At 36.3% G+C, this 24170-nt stretch overlaps 1 protein-coding gene across 1 annotated transcript in view; it reads right to left on the bottom strand.

The window, feature by feature from the left end:
• TINAG (tubulointerstitial nephritis antigen) overlaps positions 1-22331 on the bottom strand; it is an 80719-nt gene extending 58388 nt beyond the window's left edge. The window contains exons 1-4 of the mRNA XM_032140398.2: positions 21867-22331; positions 10045-10108; positions 9298-9387; positions 3769-3883 (exon numbers count right to left, since the gene is read on the bottom strand). Coding sequence (XP_031996289.1) covers positions 3769-3883; positions 9298-9387; positions 10045-10108; positions 21867-22221 — 624 coding nt within the window. The 5' untranslated portion in view covers positions 22222-22331. The remainder of the gene's footprint in view (positions 1-3768; positions 3884-9297; positions 9388-10044; positions 10109-21866) is intronic.
• Positions 22332-24170: the final 1839 nt, after the last annotated feature.

Here is a 24170-nt window from a genome sequence, read left to right as displayed (position 1 = left end):
CTAGTTTATTGCGTGTTTTTAGCATAAAGGAGTGTTGAGTTTTATTGAAGGTCTTTTCTGCATCTATTGAGATAATCATGTGGTTTTTGTCGTTGGTTCTGTTTATGTGATGGATTACATTTATAGATTTGGATATGTTGAACCAGACTTGCATCCCAGGGATGAAGCCGACTTCATCATGGTGGATAAGCTTTTTAATGTGCTGCTGGATTCAGTTTGCCAATATTTTATTAAGGATTTTCACATCAATGTTCATCAGGGATATTGGCCTGAAATTTTCGTTTTTTGTCATGTCTCTGCCAGGTTTTGCTATCAAGATGATGCTGGCCTCATAAAATGAGTTAGGGAGGAGTCACTCTTTTTCTATTGTTTAGAATAGTTTCAGAAGAAATGGTGCCAGCTCCTCTTTGTACCTCAGGAATAATTTGGCTATGAATTCGTGTGGTCCTAGACTTTTTTTGGTTGGTAGGCTATTAATTACTGCCTCAATTTCAGAACTTGTTATTGGTCTTTGCAGGGATTCAACTTCTTCCTGGTTTAGTCTTGGGAGGGTGTATGTGTCCAGGAATTCATCCATTTCTTCTAGATTTTCTAGTTTATTTGCATAGAGGTGTTTATAGTATTCTCTGATGCTAGTTTGTATTTCTGTGGTACCAGTGGTGTTATCCCCTTTACCCTTTATTGTGTCTGTTTTGTTCTTCTCTCTTTTCTTCTTTATTAATCTGGCTAGCGGTCTATCTATTTTGTTAGTCTTTTCAAAAAACCAGCTCCTGTATTCATTGATGTTTTGAAGGGTTTTTCATGTCTCTATCTCCTTCAGTTCTGCTCTGATCTTAGTTATTTCTTGTCTTCTGCTAGCTTTTGAATTTGTTTGCTCTTGCTTCTCTAGTTCTTTTAATTGTGATGTTAGGGTGTCAGTTTCAGATCTTTCTCATTTTCTCCAGTGGGCATTACATGCTATAAATTTCCCTCTAAACACTGCTTTAGCTGTGTCCCAGGGATTCTGGTACATTGTGTCTTTGTTCTCATTTGTTTCAAAGAACTTATTTATTTCTGCCTGAATTTTGTTATTTACCCAGTAGTCATTCAGGAATTAGTTGTTCAGTTTCCATGTAGTTGTGCAGTTTTGAGTGAGTTTCTTATTCCTGAGTTCAAATCTGATAGACTGTTATGATTTCCATTCTTTTGCATATGCCGAGGAGTATTTTACTTCCAATTATGTGTTCAGTTTTAGAATAAATGCTATGTGGTGCTGAGAAGATTGTATATTCTGTTGATTTGGGGTGGAGAGTTCTGTAGATGTCTATTAAGTCCACCTGGTCCAGAACTGAGTTCAAGTCCTGAATCTCCTTGTTAATTTTCTGTCTTGTTGGTTTGTCTAATGTTGACAGTGGGGTGTTAAAATCTTCAACTATTATTATGTGACAGTCTAAGTCTCTTTGTAGGTCTTTAAGAACTTGCTTTATGAATCTGGGTGCTCCTGTATTGGGTGCATACATATTCACGTTAGTTCTTCTTGTTGCCTTGATCCTCTTACCATTATGTAATGCCCTTCTTGGTCTTTTTTGATCTTTCTTTGTTTAAATTCTGCTTTATCAGAGATCAGGATTGCAACCCGTGCTTTTTTTTCTTTCCATTTACTTGGTAAATTTTCCTCCATCACTTTATTTTGAGCCTATGTGTGTCTTTGCATGTGAGATGGGTCTCCTGGATACAGCACACTGCTGGGTCTTGACACTTTATCCAATTTGCCAGTCTGTGTCTTTTAATTGGGGGAATTTAGCACATTTACATTTAAAGTCAATATTGTTGTGTGTGAATTTGATCCTGACATTATTATGCTAGCTGGTTATTTTGCCCATTAGTTGATGCAGTTTCTTCATAGTATCAATGGTCTTTAAATTTTGGTATGTTTTTGCAGTGGCTGGTACCAGTTTTTCCTTTCTATATTTAGTGCTTTCTTCAGGACCTCTTGTAAGGCAAGCCTGGTGGTGACTAAATCCCTGAGAATTTGCTTGTCTGTAAAGGATTTTATTTCTCCTTCATTTATGAAGGTTAGTTTGTCTGGATATGAAATTCTGAGCTGAAAATTCTTTTCTTTAAGAATGTTGAATATTGGCCCCCACTCTCTTCTGGCTTTTAGGGTTTTTGCAGAGACATCCACTCTTAGTCAGATGGGCTTCCCTTTGTGGGTAATCTGATCTTTCTATCTGGCTGTTCTTAACATTTTTTCCTTCATTTTAACCTTGGTGAATCTAGTGATTATGTGTCTCAGGCTTGCTCTTCTCGAGGAGTATTTTTGTGGTGTTCTCTGTATTTCCTGAATTTGAATGTTGGCCTGTCTTGGTAGGTTGGGGAAGGTTTCCTGGATAATATCCTGAAGTGTGTTTTCCATCTTGGTTCTATTCGCCCCATCACTTTCAGCTACACCAACCAAAGGTAGGTGTGGTCTTTTCACATAGTCCCATATTTCTTGGAGGCTTTGTTTGTTCCTTTTCGTTCATTTTTCCCTAATCTTGTCTTCATACTTTATTTCATTAAGTTGATCTTCAATCTCTGATATCCTTTCTTCTGCTTGATTGAATCGGCTATTGATACTTGTGTATGCTTCATGAAGTCCTTGTGTTGTATTTTTTCAGCTCCATCAGGTCATTTATGTTCTTCTCTAACTGGTTATTCTGGTTAGTAGTTCCCATAACATTTTATCAAGGTTCTTAGCTTCCTTACATTGTTAGAACATGCTCCCTTAGCTTGGAGGAGTTTGTTATTATCCACCTTCTGAAGCCTACTTCTGCCAATTCGTCAAATTCATTCTCCGTCCAATTTTGTTCACTTGCTTGCAAGGAGTTGTGATCCTTTGGAGAAGAAGAGGCATTCTGGTTTTTGGAATTTTCAGCTTTTTTGTGCTGGTTTTTCCTGATCTTTGTGGATTTACCTACTTTTAGCCTTTGATTTTGGTGACCTTCGGATGGGGTTTTTGCGTGGGCGTCCTTTTTTTGATGTTGATGCTATTGCTTTCTGTTTGTTCGTTTTGCTTCTACCCAGTCAGGCCCCTCTTCTGCAGGTCTGCTGGAGTTTGCTAGAGGTCCACTGCAGATCTTACTTGCCTGGGTATCACCAGCGGGGGCTTCAGAACAGCAAAGATTGCTGCCTGCTCCTTCCTCTGGAAGCTTCATCCCAGAGCAGCACCCACCAGATGCCAGCCAGAGCTCTCCTGTATTAGGTGTCTGTCGAACCCTGCTGGGAGGTGTCTCCCAGTCAAGAGGCATGGGGGGATCAGGAACCCACTTGAGAAGGCAGACTGCCCCTGTTGACTAGGGGAGGGAGTTCCCAGACTCCTTGCTCTTCCTGAGTGAGGTGACATCCTACCCTGCTTCTGCTCACTCTCCGTGGGCTGCACCCACTGTCTAACCTGTCCCAGTGAGATGAACTGGGCACCTCAGTTGGTAATGCAGAAATCACCCACCTTCTACATTGGTCTCGCTGGGAGCTGCCAACCAGAGCTGTTCTTATTTGGCCATCTTGCCAGCCCACTCAATCATTCCTAAAGGAGACTATGTCTAATTGGTAACAGTAAACTTGCAAAGCCCGTATGAAACTTTTGAGGGGTTTAACAACCATTCAGGGAAAAGGTTTTTTATTTATGTGACAAAATTATGACTGAAAGCTCAAAACTCATTATTTTAGTGATTTATAATTGCTTTTAATGCACACACAAACACACTTTTACAAATACATGCACATACATGAATCAGAAGGAACACTTACTGTCATTTCATTCATGGTCAGGAGCATGGGACTAGGTGGCAAGGTGCCAAGGCGAAATTTAAAACCATCTTCTAAAGTCATTCCCCAAAATTGGCTGTAATTCTGTGCTGTCCATCTGCCTTGCAAATGAAAGAGAAAAATATAGAAAAATATATACAGGTTATGTGACATCACTTTTATAAATACATGTTCCTTTATATTTCTGAAATTCAGTAGCAGCAAATCTCACAATACGAGAATTATCACAGGCTAGATATTCTTTATACAATGATGCATTATTGATTATTTTATAATCAAGGGTATGAGATACTCTTCCTAAATAAGGTCCATTTCAAGTATTTTAATGATTCATATGAAGAACATAATCCCACAAAGGGATTAAGTGTTAATAAGGCCAATATATGCAGTTTCCTTTAAATGCCATTAAATGCATCTTAGAAAGAAGCTTAAATATACAGAAATGTACTTATACATTAAATAGGTTAATACATTTTCTTTAAAATTTAGATTTGAAAAGAAATTGACAAGGTAAAAAAGTATGTATGAAAAATGAAGGACAAAATAGTCATAATTTTTAAAAATGACATCAGCACTAATTAATTAGATATTGAAATATTCTATTATATATTAAATGAGTTCATTTGTGTTAAGTGCTCAGTTATTAATAATAAAAAAAATCAGTTGATGTGAAATTAAGTAACAAAAGTGCATATTCTCGTAGAGACATATTTTATGCCCTTAATTAGAAAAAAACTTTTTCTTCAAAATTTAATATTGAAATTTGAAGACAAACAAAATTTTTTACTAGATGATAGTGGATAAATAGTTAGAAAGATGCAAGTAATTTAATCATTGCCTATTCTGAGTTATCTACCACTTGAGGTCAATATATTTTCAGTACTCATGTCAAATTTAAACCCTGTCCTGCTATGTTTATCACCAAAATCATTTATAATGTGATAGGCTCTTATGAATCGTTGAAAACACAACTTAATTTTTAATAATATATACCTCACAAGTTAATGCTTTTAATTTGTATAAGATCTGTTAGTTCATAAAATCTTTAGAAATTTAGCTACAATTTAAAGCGCAATCTCAATAAGGGAACCTCTGAATATAAGAGATATTGTAGTATAATTCAAAAGGCTAACAGGGAAAATTGGGCAAAATTGTGACATCAGTAAGTATGTTTTTGTTGCCCTATGTTAGTAGTTTTCAAACATCAGGTCAGAGACATTCATAGGTTATTTAATTGAGCACTCAATTTGGTGAGCAGGGTGATAGTTTAAGAAAATAAAATAGAAGGTAGGAGAAATAATAGGAAATAGTAGAGTTTATTACAAATACTGAGATAATAAACTCTCTGTGTCTGTATGTGTGTATTGATGCTTGTGCACGTGTTTGTGTACTAGATCACAAAGTAAAATTTATGTTCTTCTGTGAGATATGCTCAAAAAGTGTGAAAGGTATGACTAACCTATAACATCCTTCTTGACCTAGACTCCTAAGTTTCATTTTAATCCAATTTAGCATTCATTGAGCTTTCTTAATTGATCTATCATATTCTCTGATAAACACGGAGAACATAGATATGAATAAACTTCTCTACATTTAAGAAGCTTATACCTTAAGAAAAACTACAAAGATAGAAATGACTTTGGCGTGTGTCATTTGTTAGCAGTATATCAAAATATGATCAAAAGATTCAAACATAACTGAAGGAGTTGGCAAATTTTTTACTAAAGCAAATTTAGTTCTCTATCTGGAAGGATGAGAATGACTTTGGTGACCAGATATGAAAGAAGAGAGCATTTGTTTAAAGTAAAGGTAACTCTTGAGCAAAGCACGCAGGTTTGAAGTTGGGTGGCATGTTTGGGGAATGACAGATAAGTTAAATGCTTAAACTAGGAGAGAGGATAGGGACACAGGGGCTGAAACGGTATAAAAGATAAGGTAGTAAAAAAGCTTTTGGACCAACATGTTATGCTAAGGGCAATACTTGTGTTTCACAAGCAATGGAGTACCATTGAGAATTTCTGGAAACAGAGACAAGTCAGGTAATTTCAAACTAGGCTTGATAAAGAAATGCATTAGAATATAGTCCAGAATTGAAGAAGTAAATATCTAAAAGAAACTTTTAGTGTGGGAGTTAGCAATACCTACTGACTGAGAGTAAAAGGAAGGAAGAACCAAACTAACTTCAAATTTTCAAGTTGAGCAGATAGTGCAAGATGCCAGTAAGTAAGAATAGGTAGAAGTTAATCACTGCAGTTTGGGGTGAGCTGGTTTTGAGAAAACAGTGAAAAATGAAAGCCAACTTATCCAGTAGACCAAATTTTGAGTTCATAAGAAAGAATCTATTTCTCTAGCCTTTGAATGTAGGCTGGCCTAGTAACTTGCTTTACCCAATAGAAAGCGGTAGAATTGATATCGTGAAACTTGCAAGCATAAGCTTTAAGGGAGGACTGGGGCAACTTCCACATATGCCCCATTAGAATAATAATTATGAGAAGAAGCCAAAGCTAGCTCGCTGGAGAAACGTGGCCCAATCAACAACCCGCACCAACCACAAGACATAGCGTAAGGCCATCACAGACAATTCAGCCTCAGTTGAGGCTCTATTGACACAGGAGTAATTCCAGAAGAGAGCAGCAAAACAGCCTCAGTTGAACCTATTCCAAATTGCTGATGTGAAAAGATGAAAAGCTTATGGTTTTAAAATGCTGAATCCTGGAATGGTTTGTTACACAGCAGCAGTTAATTGAAACACTTATATATCTCCCTTTATTCCACTAAGTTGCTGATTATTACTTGTGCCACTAATTTAGAGCTTCTATTCTCCCCTATTATTAGAAATCCTTTTATAAAAGTATGACAGTTTTGGCTCCTCAACTAGATGGTAAATTCCCTTAACATAGAAATTATTTGTTTTTTTGTTTTGTTTGAGACAGAATCTCACTCTGTGGCCCAGGCTGGAGTCCAGTGGCGTGATCTCAGCTCACTGCAACCTTCACCTCCTGGGTTCAAGCAATTCTAGTGCCTTCACCTAATGAGTAGCTGGGACTACAGGCCCGTGCCATCACACCTGGCTAATTTTTGTACTTTTGGTAGACATGGGGTTTCACCACGTTGGCCAGGCTGGTCTCAAAATCCTGACCTCAAGTGATCTGCTTGCCTCGGCCTCCCAAAGTGCTGGGATTACAAGCATAAGCCACTTCACCAGGCCAAAATTATTTATTTGTATCCTCAGCCATGCCACCAGTGGAACATATGTTTTATTAATATCAGCTGATTACATTAAGAAATAATACAGAGAATAAATAAGCACTGAAGCACATTACATAGAATAAATAAAGACTTGGATCTAAAATACTGTCAAGATGTGAGAAAGAAATACTTTAAGGCAAAGATTGCATATTTGATGTAGGCTATTTTAAAAAGCACTTAATAATATTGAATGATATAATATGATTATATTTTTACACATAAAAACAATTTGAGCATCATGAAGAGAGAATAGCTGAGAATTAGAACTTTCTTTTAAATTTAAAGACTTCCCCTTTTTTGCCCTGGTAAATAATTTTAGTTTTATTTCTTGTCTTTATAGCTTGCTCCTTTTACTTAACTTTTTTCCTTTGGTTTTTGTATGTTTCCTTTTGCTCCAATTATACTTCACTTTCTACTCTTTTAAAGTTATGTGATGTTTTAATATTTGCTACTAAAATGCAAAGCCCATGCCTTTTAAGTAGCCCTAGGCCATGCTCAAAATAAATAGATCGTGGAAAGAAAGTTCTTCCTTCCAAGGAAGATAGTAGGTTGGTGCAAAAGTAACGGTGGACTTTTGCACCGACCTAATAGCATTCCCAACAACCTCTGTGCTCCTAAGTGTGTTTTCCTAGGTGCACCACATTAATTTAGACTGTGATTTCTCATGTACTTGTTAACAGTGGAAAGCTAGGCTGCTCTATTTTGGTTTCTTGGAAATGTATGTTAGTTCGGTGTAGCATTTGAACCCTTTTAGGAATCTGATTCAATTTCTCAAGATGACATATACTCTCATCTTCTTTGAATAATTTAAATATGATTTGCCACAGAAAATTATATTTGGTTTTCCCTGGAAATACTGAAAATGTCATCAAGTTATCTTCTAAAATATTGGTTTAACACAAACACACACACACACATGCAGAGGAACTGAGAATGGTTTAAGGATATTAATATCAACAAATGTGACTTTCTATGTTTTGTATGTTCCAAGAAAAAACTTTTAATACGTTGAAATTTGGTGTCCCCATTATGCTGGGAAACATCATGTTATATGTGGAAGGAGATTATACTTCCATTTTATAAAAATACATCTCCAGATTATTTCCCTTTTCTAATTGCTTTATAATAGATCTTTTTATGTGAAATCTTTTCCAGAAATGTAGAAGATGTTATCAAGGGTATAATGAGATTCGATCAATGGCAGTGGAGAAATCCTGAAACAGATACCAGCTGGCCTGTTCCTCTTCCTTTCAGTTCTATAATAAAAGCCAGTGTTGGCGCCTGTATTTATGTTTCTTGTTTTTTTGTTTGTTTGTTTTGTTTTTGTTTTTTTGTTTTGTTTTGTTTTTTTGACAGGGTTTCACCCCCCAATGCCCACACTGGAGTGCAGTGGCGCAATCTTGGCTCACTGCAACCTCTGCCTCCCAGACTTCAGTGATTCTCATGCTTCAGCCTCCCGAGTAACTGGGATTACCAGCATGCACCACCATGCCCAACTAATTTTTTCTGTATTTTTAGTAGAGATGGGGTTTCACTATGTTGTCCAGGCTGGTTTTGAACTCCTGGCCTCAAGTGATCCACCCACCCACCTTGGCCTCCCAAAGTGCTGGGATTACAGGCATAAGCCACCTCGCCAGGCCAGTGCCTACATCTTAATTTCCTCTATGAAAATTAAGAGCATCAATCTGTATAAGAGCATCAGTTATTGCCAATGTTTCAGTGTTAATCATCCCTGTCTTTTGTGTACTAGCAAGGTAAAGGAGCTCAATCTGTCTTTTGATTCAACTGTAAGTGACATTGGCTAGATACCCATCATTTCAGTGAAATTATTTAGATTGGCTTGTTATTTGAATATCATCCTTTTAAGATCAGATTCTACCCATGATAGCTAAGCATGTGATTGGCTTGGTGAGGGCAGCAGCAGAGGGAGAGATAGTTAGTATGAATACATGAATTTTGCTGACTTCCTTATTTTGCCTAAATACTTATCCAAAGTAGCTTTCCCTGCACTTCCCTTACCTACACCATGACACTGCTCTTTCCTAGACAATTTACAGCTATGCTCTAGATTTCTTATTTGATCATTTTAATTATTTAATGTTTACCTTTGCATTCCAGTTTTACATGCTCTCTATCTCCCTTCCTATTTCTCTTCCACTCTTTCTTTTTAAACAATGACCATTTATAGAAACCAAGCAATACATTGACACCTGCATAGTAAATGGCAGTGCCAAGAAACATATAAAGCAAGATTTCTCTCACCCATAGTCTCCTTTATTGACCTGTTCAATTAATTCTGGACGAACAAGGCATACATGCTGGGAACATTTCCATTGCTGTCCTGAGCATGTGCTGCAAAGATATGACAATTACAAAAATGGCTTGGTCTTTATGAAGTACATTTCAATTACTAAAAAGAGTTATACATTGTTAAGGCATAAAACATAATTTCTTGATTAATGTTAGCCATATGGTTATTTGATTCTTGGCAAAAATAAATTGTAAAACATATGTTAGCTACCACTCAATATGCTGTAATCCTCTACTGCAGGCAATTAACAAATGATATGATCGCACATCCATTGAAGTTTGAAAACATAAGCCAAATTGGACAGTAGATTCAATGTACTTGTATTTGGAAACTTTCTGCAGGCTAGCCCTTTTAAAGCAGCCTGTTTTTATATAGTTACTGTGCTCAAAAAACACAATTTGCCTGTAGGGTATCAGAATATTATAATTAAGAGGTACATTTAATGCAGACCCGTTGTATGATACAGACCTATTGTCAAGAACATCAACCTCAAACATTAAAAGATATTCATGATTAAATTTTCAAAATCCCTTAAAATTAAATATGCTTATACAAAGGTACAGGTATATGATGTCTTATGACATATGATTCTGCCTATATGTACATAAATATATACTTTGTTTCACAAATATTTCTTTTATTTGAAGAAAACATACACACACAGTAGAACTCAGTTCTGTGCCACTTAAATTTATTACCAGGAGTTGCAGTTTTCTTTAGTTACTGATCCCTCTTCATAATGTTGACCATCTTTGAAGCAACCTGTCAAAGTAACATGTAAAGAAATGAAAATCCTAAACTAAGTAATAAAGTGCATTAACATAAAATGTAATCAAAAATCGTAGTTAGCTTTTCACATATGCAAACATGTTTGGTGCCAAAAAAGCTGATACAAATCCATGTCTGGTTTGTGTCAAGGTTTGTATATCAAATTCTTCTGTGCTTGTTTCAATGCTTTTATCTTTAAACTGCATATTATGTTCCAACAGGGAGGATTTGCAAAACATGAAAACAAGATTACCCAGGAATTAATCACTATGCTTAAAAAATAATTAGTACTTTCAAATAAGTAAGCAATATAATAGTATTTGAATTGATTTATGGCATTTCTCATTAAAAAAACAACTAATCAAGTCTCATAAGTGCTTATAATTAATTGGATATGACTGGAGCAAGTAGCTTTGGACTCAAAATACCAGGTCATTTCATTGAATTTACCTTACAAAGACAAATTCTATTTTTTTCTTTAAGATCTGAATAAGGGAAAAAATTCATGAAATCAATAAGATTGTAGCCATTTGCCTTCCAAATCCAAATGTTTCTTAACTATTAACTGAAACTAGTTATTAACTGCTTTATGAGATTATATGAACTACTCAAAAGAGATGGATGGTGAATCATTATCATATAAAAACCACTAGTAATATATTGTAAAAATAGTGCTCTGGTTAAAAATTTAAATTCCTTTTGAAAATATAATCTGCCCAAATTCAAAATTAACATTGAATTAGCAAAAGGGACTCAACTTTGTCTAGTGAAACTGTTTTTGATAGAAACATGTAATTGGTATTTTATGCCAGTGGCCTCTAATTAAACAAAATGAATTTTAACCTTTAGAAAGCATTCTAAGGGACCTTGTTTAACTTCTAGTCACAATGTTACAAAGCCACTTAGGGAATTAGCCATTGTTTGATTTTCCAAAAAATATTTTAATAAAAAATATTTCATAACTGCCCCTCCCATGGATGTTTCACAGTCCAATATTTTACTTAATGAATCTAATTATTTATGTATTTGCGTCTATGCATCCCTTTCACATGGAATTTTGGTACGTCACAATCATGGGGTAAGAAAAGGAAACCACCTTTCTCTTGACCACAGTTTTCCTAATGCAGTAAACCCAAGATGTGGGAAGATCGAACTTCACATCAAATTCATGGTTTTAATTGCTACATAAGATTAGACTCCTTTCAAAACTGAATCCACAGTAGGTTTCTAATTTAAAGATATTCTAAAATTTTTTATCACCTAGAAACAACAGAAAATCCATGCAACAATCCAAGTTTTCATTCAAAGCCAAGAGAAGTACTTCCCTGACCATTTCTGAATGTGGGATAAAAACAAAGCTGATTTTTAATCATACCTCATGAATCTTGAGTATTCAACATATGAATTCCATGGATAAATGGAACAGACATCTCAAGGGTCCTTAAGGAAAAAGACTGTCCCTTCTCTGATTTATACTCAGCTAATAATTTTGAAGTCAGGAGACTGCCATTACCAAGCCACCCCAAATCATCAACACTAAATTTAATGTTAACAAAAACTCCATTTCTTGGTCATCCTTCCTTAATTTCATGTAGGAGAACTATGAGACATTGCATTCACTTTAATCTCCCATGAGAATTAATCTCTTGAACAAAAGCCATAATCAGTTACTTCGGACCCCGGTCAAGGTGTTGACACAGTAAAGCATCAGCATCTATACAATACCCAGACACAGTCCACTTACTCCTTTGCTACAATCCTTCCCAACTCCAACGGATCCCTCATTTTCCACACAGCATTTACAGAGATCTTCAAAAATATACATCATGTCGCTTCCTACTTAAAATCTTCACGTCGTTTCGCATCAAATTTAGAATAAGACCAAACTTCTTACTGTAACCTATAAGGCCTTATCCAAAATGTCTCCACCCTAATCTCTGCACTTATCACTCCTGTTGAGCTGACTGGGGTGGAGGTTCCCAGAAGGATGAAGGATTAGCATAATAGTAGTGAGGATAGAGAGAAGTAGGTGGATATAATTTGGAGGTAACTCAAAGGGAATCACTCATGGATTGAATCTGGTGAATGAGGGAAAAGAGGAATCAAAGATACCTCATTAGGACTTCGGCTTGAGTAATAAAGAAACGGTACAGCTATCACTAAAATAAGAAACAGGCTTGTGTCAAGAAACCAAGACTGCTACTGTGTATATTTTAGATTTAGATAAAACCTAGGCTAGACATCCTAACAGAGATATCAAGTAGACAGTAGTTTATAAAAGACAAGAGTTAAGCCCAGGCTGGAGCATGAATTTGGGAGACACCAACATCCATATCTACTTTTTCAAACCCAAGACTAAATAAGAGTCTTTCGGAGAGAGTGTATATAGGTAAGAGAAAGTGGTCCAGGAATGAGCTCAAAACACTGCATCTGACAGACATTCAGAAGAGGAAACTGGGAAGGAGTGGCCTGTGAGGGATCAGAGAATTGAGGAGAGGGTGGTGTCATGAAAAACAGGGTTAATAAAGTGTTTCATATGCTCTAGGTGGTCAGCTGCATACAGTACTGTCGAGAGGCCAAGAACACGAAACCAGACATCTGAATATTGCATTTGGTAATGTAGGAATTGCCAATAACCCTGCCAAGAGAGATTTCAGTGAAGTAGCAGGGAGTTGATATCCTGTAGGAATGGGTTGATGAGAGACTTGGAATAAGAAAGTAAATTTTTCTTTCAGATATTTTGCCATTAAAGGAAAGAAGGAAATGTTATGGTAGCTGGTTAAAGACATGAAGTTAAGGGAGAGCTTTTTTTTATAGAGACGGGGTTCACCTGACTTCTGGACCGATCCCCCCTCGGCCTCCAAATCTGGATTACAACTGACCACCCTTTAAAGTTGGGAAAGGCAAAAACACATTTTGGAAGTTAATGGTTAATCCACATGTATTAGCCTGTTCTCACACTGCTAATAAAGACATACCCAAGACTGAGTAATTTATAAAGGAAAGAGATTTAATGGACTCACAGTTCCACATGGCTGGAGAGACCTCACAATCATTGCAAAAGACGAAGGAAGAGCAAAGAGACATTTTATATGGTGGCAGGCAAGAGAGAACTTGTACAGGGCAACTCCCATTTATAAAACCATCAGATCTCATGAGACTTACTCACTACTACAAGAACAGCATGGGAAAAACCTGCCCCCATGATTCAATTCCCTCTCACTGGGTCCCTCCCATGACAGGTGAGAATTATGGGAGCTACAATCCAAGATGAGATTTGGGTGGTGACACAGCCAAACCATATCACCAGGAGAAAAGTAAAGAAAAAAATGATGCTTGAGAAGAAAGAGAGAGCAAGAAAGCAAGAGAGAATGGTAGAGATGGAGGTATTGAAAAGACGAGAGAAGATGGGATTCAGAACTCAAGAGGGGGAATCAATTCAAGGTAAGCAGTAACCCAAATGGAGGTAGGTTGAAAACTATGATTGTGGAGATATGAAAGAATTCCTGCTTTCTCAGTAAAATATGTCTCGAGCTCCTCAGAGTGAGTTAATTAATTGGTTACACACAGCGTCTTGACCAATAAAACAAAACAAAACAAAGCCAAAACTAATGACTGTTGAAATTAAGGCAGTTTTGTGACTTTAACAGCATTTAAAGCAATATTAGGCAAATAATATATTTGGAGAATGAAATAGTTTATCTTCTTGAATTGAGAAAAGATAATAATACATTGTCTATAATTTCTTTTAAAATAGTTCATCATAGTGTATTATAAGTATCTGTGCTGGTCTAAACTTCACTTCTTGAACTGCAAAAAGATAATGATATGTTGTCTATAATTTATTTTAAAATAGTTCACCACAGTGTATTATAAATATCTGTGCTGGTCTAAACTTCACTATAGTAAAGGCAGTTTCTTGCTCTAATCAGGAATCCACCCCCCAGGGTTGTTCAGTGGCATTCATTCTGAAAGACCAGACTTTGGAGAAACTGCTACAAGTGCTTCCATTACCCATATTTTGATCAGCCCTAGAGTATTAGTATAATAAATGTCAGAAATGGGTTTTATTGTTAAAATTCATGACTTGTTAATCAGCATAATTGTGATAAATAATTGGCTCCCACTGGTTAAATTATAAATTTTACTTATGAGGATTACCTAAAATATTTCAAAGTCACATCCCACCCTTGTATCCCATAGTTTATATGTATCTCTTAAACTCAGAAGCACCTGTACTCTTAGACTTGGCTCTCTAGAACTGATATTTGTCCTGTGTACTGTGTCCAGCCAAGTAGAAAGGAATTGTCATTTTCTGATAGCCACTGTACAGGTAACAGAGTCCTACCTCTGTAATATTATTACATGTGCCTCCAATAAATCTTTCATGCAGTGTAGATGTGGGAACACGTAAAAGGACAGGAACTGTAGATTTCATGAAGCTTATAGAGGTTGTATGAATTGGTTTGTGTCATATTTTCGTAACTGTCAGTATACGTGGCGAAGTATGGACTGTGATTTACCTTCATTGTAATATAGTTAAGGAGGCTGTGAAGAAGTAAATGACCCTCTTCAAATTCAAACATGGCAGTGACTCACATACATTTTTTACCAATGTGAACATATTGTGCATAATCAAATTAACTTAGGTCTGTTCACAACAGATGGTCTACTAGACTTTCTCCTTAAATCCGCTATACCAAAAGGTTATGTCTAGAAAATCCACTCGAGCTCTGTTTTCAACCCTATCACTGGTTCTCCATATCCGACATTTGAATTTTTTTACTTTTTTTTTTTTACTTTGACAGGGTCTTATTCTGTCATCCAGGCTAGAGTGCATTGGTGGAATGATAGCTCACAGCAGCCTCAAACTCCTGGGCTTCGGGGATCCTCCTGCCTCAGCCTCCCATGTAGATGGGACTACAGTGCCTGCCACCATGACTGGTTAATTTTTATTTTTTTTATGGTTGTTGGTGGAGATGAGGTCTTATTGTACTGCTAGGCTGGTCTTAAACTCTTGGCCTCAAGAGATCCTCCCACCTTGACCTCCAAAGTGGTGGGATTACAGGTGTGAGTGTGAGCCACCATACCCAGCCTGACATTTGAAATCCTTTACTGGAAGTCACCATCAGATATGGCAAAGAAAACACAGGAAGAAGATATTTACCAATATGTTTTACTTCCAGTTTGTACAAAATGGATATATTTACTTTTTTAATCCTGATGATAATGTACATAGTTTTAAATCCTTGATTTAAAGAGCTCTTAGAGCTGGCACAATAAGAGGAACTGAACAATACCCATGTAACTAAATCTCTGAAAAATATATTTAATAGATTAGTGAGTGATCATAGAATCTCAGAGGAAATTTGCTTTATGCATGCAAACAACAGTATAAATAATATATATTGTATTTTTATCTTAACTAATTTTGCACATTTTTTCAATATTGTGTAGTACTATTTTCAAGTAGCTACTTTCAAAAGCAAGATAAAACAAAAGAAAAAATATTATCTGTATGGGAGCATTTATAGTCTAATATGAACTTTTTGCTACAAAATAAAATGATTAATTCCTTCCTTTCATAGTGAATGGAGTACAAACTATACCTGGAACATAAATTTCACATAAACTATGACCCTAAATTAAAGTCTTAGCAAAATTCTAGCTCTCAAGCAAAAATGGATATTGAAGAAGTAGCAACTACTTTTTTGTATGAGCTGTATGCCTCAAATAAGAAAATCTCAAGTACATTTCAGCACATTAAAAAATTACAACTCATACTTTTAAACTGAGACTCGAAAAAATATTAAATGGATATAATAACTAATCAAAAGGCAGACATCCAAAGAGTCACTGTGCTTTTAGGTGATTCTGCATTCTTAATTTTTGGCAGAGATTGCTGATTATTCCCAATATCATTCTCTACTCTTTTTTTTTGTAACAGAACCCCATTCATAGCTAGGCATATTACCACACAGCTGGCCAAAAAGACATAAAACAGAGGTGCTCATCTGTGCTTTAGAATGTCTTCTCAAAATGTGGAAACTCTAACTTTCTCTTCCATTTTTTTTTAATGGGACTCAAATATTAGTTTTGGAGCACGAAAAGCCAAAGTAGCTCATGACTACAAGGGCCATTTTCTAGCAATGGTGAAGCAGAAAGCTGCATGGAGCCTCGTCGCTAATGACAAAGTGAATCCAGGCAAAATATCTTATGTCTTAAAAATATGTATTTTAGTTAGGGTTGTCACCAATCTGACAGGTTCTTATGTGGTACATAGTTTTTATCAAATAAACATTTAACCATTTTAATATACTCAACTTTCCTGGGTGATATTCTTGTCTACATGTGGCATACAAGTCACACAATGCTTCTTAATTGTTTCGCACACCTAAGTCTCCTTACCCATGTAGGTCCTAAGTTTCTCGAGGCCTGGGACTTATAATACTCTTTTCTTATGACCCTCAATGCTTACCACAATCATGGATATAAAGTTTTAAATACTATCAATTACTTCTGTTAATATTCCAACATCCAAAATAATATAGAAATTGTACATTTAAACTATAAATGATAATACTTTGATACTTTCTAAATATCTTTTAAAACTATGTATGAAAAAGTATGCTTATGAAAATACTTTATTCTTTTAAGTCATATGAGTAAATTATTATTTAATTTAACAAATACAAAATCTGAAATAAAATTAAAATCCTCTAAATATCAATTAATCCAAATTCAACCAATATTTACTAGGCCTCCCACTTCATGGCACCATAAATAGTATGCAATAAGTAAATCACCGTGTTTACTCTCAAGAAGCTGCTGTATAATTAAAATTAAGTAATATTCTATTAAACAACGTAGAATTAAATAATGAACGAGTTAATACCTGAAAAGTGCTTAGAACAGTTGTTGGCTCCATAATAAGTATTCAATAAATCTTAGCTTGTAAGGAGGAGGAAGAGTATGTTCAGTAAGACAAGAGAAAACATGCTACTCAGGGTATGTTACAGAAGGGTCTGTTAATTAAATGTGTACTATGTGCAGGTTCTATGAGAGGTGAATTTCCCTTGCCTGCCCAATCTTGTCACTATTAGAAACTACATTTAAATAACAGGAATATGATCCCTAACTAATCCTGGGCACAGGGCTCCTCATGATGCCATATGTATTCTCATCATGTTACTAATATATATTAACTTCACCTGTTATTAGAAGGCTCATACCAACATGACAAAATAGAGAAGTTCAAAAAAAACGCATGTTTAAGATGCTGATTTTAAACGTGTATTTTCTATTAAACATGTATTTTCTATTTTTAAATGAAAATACACCTTCCATTTTCAAAGAAATTACCTTCTTTCAATCCCAAAATATCTGCAATAGTAATGGCTCAAGGGTCCATGTACAGCTGTGCAAGTTGTATATTGAGCAAAAATGAGGAGTTCCACTTACAGAAACTATGGACATATTGACCCCTGGCAGAAATGAGAGAAGTGGGTCAGAGAGAAAATAGCAAGGGGTAAGGTATGTGGGAAAATGGAAAATACACATTACCAAAAGGTGGCATCCACCACTCATCTCTCTAACTAATGCAAACCTCATGCAAGACTCTGGACGCAGAATTGTCAGAGTTTTCAATTTTTCAAGAGTAGCTAAACATCTGAATTTTTTAATAAAAAGTCCTGGTTTTTAAATATTTCTAATTCATATTAATGCTATTTTCTGTTGGCTTTATTTTTTCTATGTAGATTACCACATTATCTACAAATAATAAGAGTTTTACTTTATTGCCTTCAGATTGTTTTACTTCATTTTTTCTCTTAAAGCGTAACAAATATCTCCCTGTTAAATGTAGCAAAAATGGTAGAAATCCATGTTTTATTACTAGTCTTAAAGGGAACATATCTACATTTCTCCATTATGTATGATGTTTACTTTGGAGTTTTGGTGTAGACATCTTTACTGTGATAAATAAATACATTTTTGTTTCTAATAACAGAACTGAGAAAAATTGCCACATAGGATATCAGCTCTCATGAATAAATAGCATTTATTCATAACAACAGCCAACCAACTATAAAATATAGTTTACAAATATTCAATACAGTGCTTGAGCTCTGAAGTTTGAAACAGCCTGGGAAACATGGAGAAACCCCATCTCTACTAAAAATGCAAAAAATAGCCAGACATGGTGGTAGGTGCCTGTAGTCCCAGCTACTTGGAAGTTTAAAGTGGGAGAATCAATGGAGCCCAGGGAAGGTCGAGGCTGCAGTGAGCTGAATGAAGGTCAGCTGGGTGACAGAGCAAGGCTGAATGAAGGTCAGCCTGGGTGACAGAGCAAGACCCTGTCAAAAAAAAAAAAAAAAAAGCAATACAAAATAAATATCCAGGAATAAACAAAGAGTATTATAAGGCCACTATGGAGTAAAGTGTTAAATCTATTTAAGGATATCTTTAAAAATCAGAGTAAGTGGAGAAATATCCTATACTCTTTGATGAGATGTCATCACATTACAGAGTTCAGCTATCTTCAAATAAATCGATAAATTTTATGCAATTCTATTCAAAATTCTAGCTGAAGTTGTTTGAGGAACTAAAAAAACTTATTCAAAAACTGTTTATGGAAGGTTAATGTCTACATGACCTAAGTCATCTTCAAAAAAGGGGGGTGAATAAGCTGACTTGCTGTACCAGATATTAAGTTGTATTACAAGGCTGTGGATAGGAAAAAGTAAGTCACAGGAAGAAGAAAGCCAAACATTAATGAGCATATGAAGAGAAGCTCAAACCCACTAGAAATTAGAGAAAGGCACATTAAAATGACAATGAAAAATCATGTTTTACTGATTATATAAGTAAAGGTTACTTCTCTGGATAATACTAATTGTTAGAGATGTGTCCCCATATAGTACTAGGGGACCATAAACTAATGCAGCTACTTCTGAGAGCCATCTGGCAAGACTTCGATTAAATGCATACCTGGCACCCAGCAATTCAAGTCTTGTCGTATCATGCAAGTCGGTAAGAAGGCATGCATGAGGCTGTCCATCATGGATTTCTTTATGATAGCAAAGAGCTGTAGACAACCTAAGTGTCCACCCACCATGGAGGGAACAGGGAGTTAGATGAGATGAAAGGACATCACAGAGAATGAAGCATCAGTCAGAAGCCACAGACTAGTCATACTAGTCTGTGGAGACATGGAGAGCATCTTAAAACATGTTGCTGTCTGAGAAAATCAAGAAAGAGAATGAGGTCTGCAGCATAATATGGTCTATATAAATTAATAATTCAAGCACACAAAACAAGACTACATGCTGTTTAAGGGTATATAAAAATGTTTTAAAAGGAGGTTATCATTGGAGAAAGATGAGAATGGCTCATAAAAATGAAAGGAAAGGAAAGGAAAAGAAAGGAAAGGGAGAGGGAGAAGGAGAGGGAGAGAAAGGAAAGAAAGAGAAAGAGAGGAAAAAAAGAAAGAGAAAGAAAGGGAGAGAAAGAGAAAAAACGAGAAAGAGAGCGAGAAAAAAGAAAGAGAGAGAGAAAAAAAAGAAAGAGAAAGAAAGAGGGAGTGAAAGAAAGAGAAAAAAGAAAGAGAAAGAAAGAGGAAGAGAAAGAAAGAAGAAGAGAAAGAGAGAGAGAAAAAAGAGAAAGAAAGAGGGAGAGAAAGAAAGAGAGAAAGAGAAAAAGAAAGACAGAAAGACAGAAAAGAAAGAGAAAGAAAGAGAGAGAGGGAGGCAGGAAGGAAGGGGAGAGAGACAGAAAGAGAAAGAAAAGAAAGAAAGAAGGACAGAAAGAAAGAAAGAAGAAAGAAAAAGAAAGAAAGAAGGAGGAAGGAAGGGGAGAGAGACAGAGAGAGAGAAAGAAAGAAAAGAAAGAAAGAAAGAGAGAGTGGGAGAGAGGGAGGAAGGAAGGGGAGAGAGAGAGAGAAAGAAAGAAATAAGAAAAGAAAGAAAATAAATGAACAAAAAGAAAGAAAGACAGAGAAAGGGAGGGAGGGAGGAAGGAAGGGGAGAGAGGCAGAGAGAGGAAAGAAAGAAAGAAGAAAGAGAGAAAGAAGAAAGAAGGAATGAATGAAAAGAAAGAAAGAAAGAAAGAGAGAGAAAGAAAGAGAAGAAGAAAGAAAGAAGAAAGAAAGAAAGAAAGAAAGAAAGAAAGAAAGAAAGAAAGAAAGAAAGAGAAAGAAAGAAAGAAAGGGAGAAAGAAAGAAAGAAGAAAGAAAACAGAGAGAGGAAGGAAGAAAGGAAGGAAAGTCTAGGAGCAGTGGTTCATTCCTGTAATCCCAGCACTTTGGAAGGTCAAGGTGGGAGGACAGCTTGAGACCAGGAGTTTTAAGACGAGCCTAGGCAGCATAGCAAGATCCCATATTTACCAAAAATAAAAGAAATTAGCGGGTGTGGAGGCACACACCTGTAGTTCTAGCTACTCTGGAGGCTGAGGGAGGAGGATTGTTTGAGCTCAGGAGTTAGAGGCTGCAGTGAGCCATGAACCTGCCACTGCACTCCAGTCCGGGTGACAGAGCAAGACCCTGACACACACACACACACACACACGCACGCACACACACACACACACACACGGGAAAAAAAAGGAAGGAAAAAAGAAAGGGGAGAAGGATGGAGGTGTGGGGGGAGGGAAGAAGGGAAAGCTGTTTACTGGTAAAATGTAAAGACTGAGGATAAATAACAATTATGTGGAAAATTTAAAATAGTACATATGTAAATGCATAAAGAGACATTTCCTCAATTTTACAAACAAGATGACATTATTGAGAATGATGGCTATGGCATCTGGATTTTTTTTTTTTTTTTGACATAGAATCTTGCTCTGACTCTTTCAATGACATCTGGATTTTGAAATAAGGATTCCAAGCCCCTAGTTTACCCCAAAATGTCTTCTAACTGGGATTTCTAGTCTCCATCACCCATTTATGGTAGTGTGACAGAGAAGTCTGATTAACCCTGAAGTTCTGCTGAGGAGATTTAATACAATGAGAGACAGAAAAATAAAGCCTCATCTATGCTCAAAATCCATAGTCATTCTCCTCCCATTAGATAAATACAATAAATACCATCATCCTCTTTATGTTGTATTTATCCATTTAACCTTAGACTTTTTCAACCACTCTATATGAAGCCTTCCTTTCTTTTTAATAATTGCAAAAGTTCCAGACTGGAAAAACAAATGAAGCAAGACAAAAATACACGTGAAGAATATATTTGCTATTACTTAGGCAGAGCGGGGGACTGACTTTATTTTGTCCTGGGTTTAATAGCATTACTAATACCACAGTTTCTAATGCTAGTACATCCATTAGCCCTTTGAAATAACAATTAAAATCTATGGATAGTAAATCTTGTGACTTTCTTGAGACTCTCTAAGAGGTTACACACAAAAAGCCTTGAGAAACCTGATGTCAATACAAAGGAGAGAGAGAAGAGAAGAAAGAGTTTTAAGTAATCCTTATATAAGTTGAGTGAGTGTTCAAAACTCACTGATCAGGATTCCGATCGGCAGGCAGGACTGCCAGATCAGAACATTCCTGAAGGTGCTTGTATTACACAGGAACCCCACATCCAAACCAAAGCACTTTAACAATCCAAAGAAATGTATTTTCTCAATCGCAATATTCATTTTCATTTCATTGAAAGAAGGAGAAAAAGAAAGAAGAAAAAGAGAGAACACTTGTCAGATCTTGTTGTTATGAACGAGGATAATGCTGAAATACATTCCCAAAGCCTACCTTCTGGATACCAAGGCTGTGTATGAGGAGGCCATTCTTTCTCTTCACGGCAAAAGGACTTGTAGTCAGGACAGCAATCAGAATTTTCTCTGTCACAGAATTTATCACAGTAGCACAACGCATTTGCCTCATAGAACTCAGTGACACAGCCATCATCTCTGTCTTCACAACAGCCAAAATTTCTACAGTATTGCCCTTGGAAAATGGCTCTTTTGAATCGAGTACCTTGCAAAATGGTGTGATTTCTAGTGAAATAAGCCTCTAGGTCCACTTTTCTTTGAGATAAATACTGCTTCTCCATCCAGATTTCTGTAGTAAGATAAGAGAAGATTAAGATCTTATATCCGTTCCACATTCTCTGGAAGTCAGGTATAGCTTCCACTTTCTGTTATATCCAATACCCTTAGCCTTGTGGGCTTCTCCTTGGAACCTGAATTCTAGTCATCAAGACACTTCAGCCTGAACCCTGAAACTGGTCCTTTACTTGAATGAGTATACTTCTTACAGTTAAACATTAATCAAGAATTTCAATGTTTGACCAAGATAATGTATGTTAGAAATAGACTATTGTTATTCCCCCAAAGTTAAAAAACTTATATTTCATATAATGTAGAAATTTTGCATCATCAAAATATCTACATAAAATCTTATGCATAGAGATACATTGAATATTGCATGCCTCTCAAAAAATCTAGGTTCTTAAATCAAAAGCCTCCTTAGAATATACATGGCCCAGATTATGGCTGTAATAACCACTGGCAAGGTGCAGGAAATTCAAAAGTCAAAAATGCAGTTATTCGTTTCACCTGCTTGCATTGCAACAAAAATCCAGGCTCTCATGAGGTTGCCTGCTAGGATCTGTCATATCAATAACAGTTGCTCTAAATCATGCCCAGTCACACACTGGTTTGATTTCCCATCTGTATCCCATTTACCTACCAGAAGCATTTTGATTTCAAGGCTTAGTGGAATCTAATTCAGCAGGAAATTCCCTGAGGGTGACCTTAGTTGTCTCCACCTGAGTCCCTGCTTAGCATAAATACTGGGAACCTTCAGCATCTTGAAGGCAGCTTATAGTCAAGAAAAGTCAGCACTCAGTGTGAATGAACTATGGGGGGAGGGTGTTGTGAAGGAAACTGGAAGGACAAGGTGTCATTAGTGTTTTTATAGAGCTGTGTGTTTACACTGGTTTTTGGCTACACTGTATTTACTCATTAACTACAACAACTTCCTTTGGATTGGGGATAAGTAACCAGCAGAGGATGATTCAGCAAGAGTTGTTGGGTGGACTGGTGGAAAGCACCTGTCTTGGCAGTCAGAAAACCCGGACTCTGGTCCCCGAGCTACTGTTTAATTGGTTCTATAACCTTGGATTCACCATTTACTTCTCTGGTCCTCAGTTATTTGTCTATGAAATGGGGTATTCCTTTCCCAGACTATTTCATAACTCCAACCCTACACATTTGTTCCTTGACCTTGCTGTATATTTTATTCAACTCACACTTTTGTCTTCATTGTGTCGTTTTCTTCTGGCACCTTCCTCTCAGGCTTTAAACCAATGTGAGTCTCTCTTTTTTTAAAAAAAAAAAGTCTACATAATCTTGATGTCACTATCCATAACGCCCCCATCTCTTCAATCCAACACCTGCTGCCTCCACTTCCTTGCCATCTACTGAGTCACTAAATTACTGCAAAGTATTGCCTCCATTCCCACCTGCTTTCACCAATGACCTCCTACCAGCCACTCCCCCATGGATCTGCGTTTATCCTTGTCATACAGGTGTCTTATGCAGCATTCAAAGAGAGGAGATGTTAAGTGTGCTCACCAAAAAAAGAAAGAAAAAAAGGATGAAAGAGAGAAGGAGGGAGGGAAAAGAGAGAGAGAAAGAAGCAAATGGAAACTATGTGAGGTGATGGATATGGCCATGAGCTTGATTGGGGTGATTATTTTACAATGTATATGCATATCAAAACATCAAGTTGTACACTTTAAATATATACAATTTTTGTCAATTATACCTCAGCAAAACTGCAGGGAAAAGAGAGGAAGGGAGCATAAAAGTTAGACTAATGGAATTCAAATCCTAGTTCTGCCACTGACTAGCAGCACGTCTTTGGGTATGTGGCTTACTCCATGCTGCAATTTGCTCATGTGCACATTTGGATATTAATATTTATTACTACATCAGATGGGTGGGAAATTTAAATGCGATAATAACACAAAGTACTTAGCATGTCACACATGCTAAATAAACGTTAATTTTCATTAATAAGCATACCCACTACCTAGAAACTCTTCCTCCC

The sequence above is a fragment of the Hylobates moloch genome, unplaced genomic scaffold (assembly GCF_009828535.3).
Source record: "Hylobates moloch isolate HMO894 unplaced genomic scaffold, HMol_V3 SCAFFOLD_20, whole genome shotgun sequence".
In the NCBI taxonomy this organism is placed as follows: Eukaryota; Metazoa; Chordata; class Mammalia; order Primates; family Hylobatidae; genus Hylobates; species Hylobates moloch.
The sequence above is the reverse complement of the archived record's forward strand: the minus strand, read 5'-3'. Positions and strand labels throughout refer to the sequence as shown.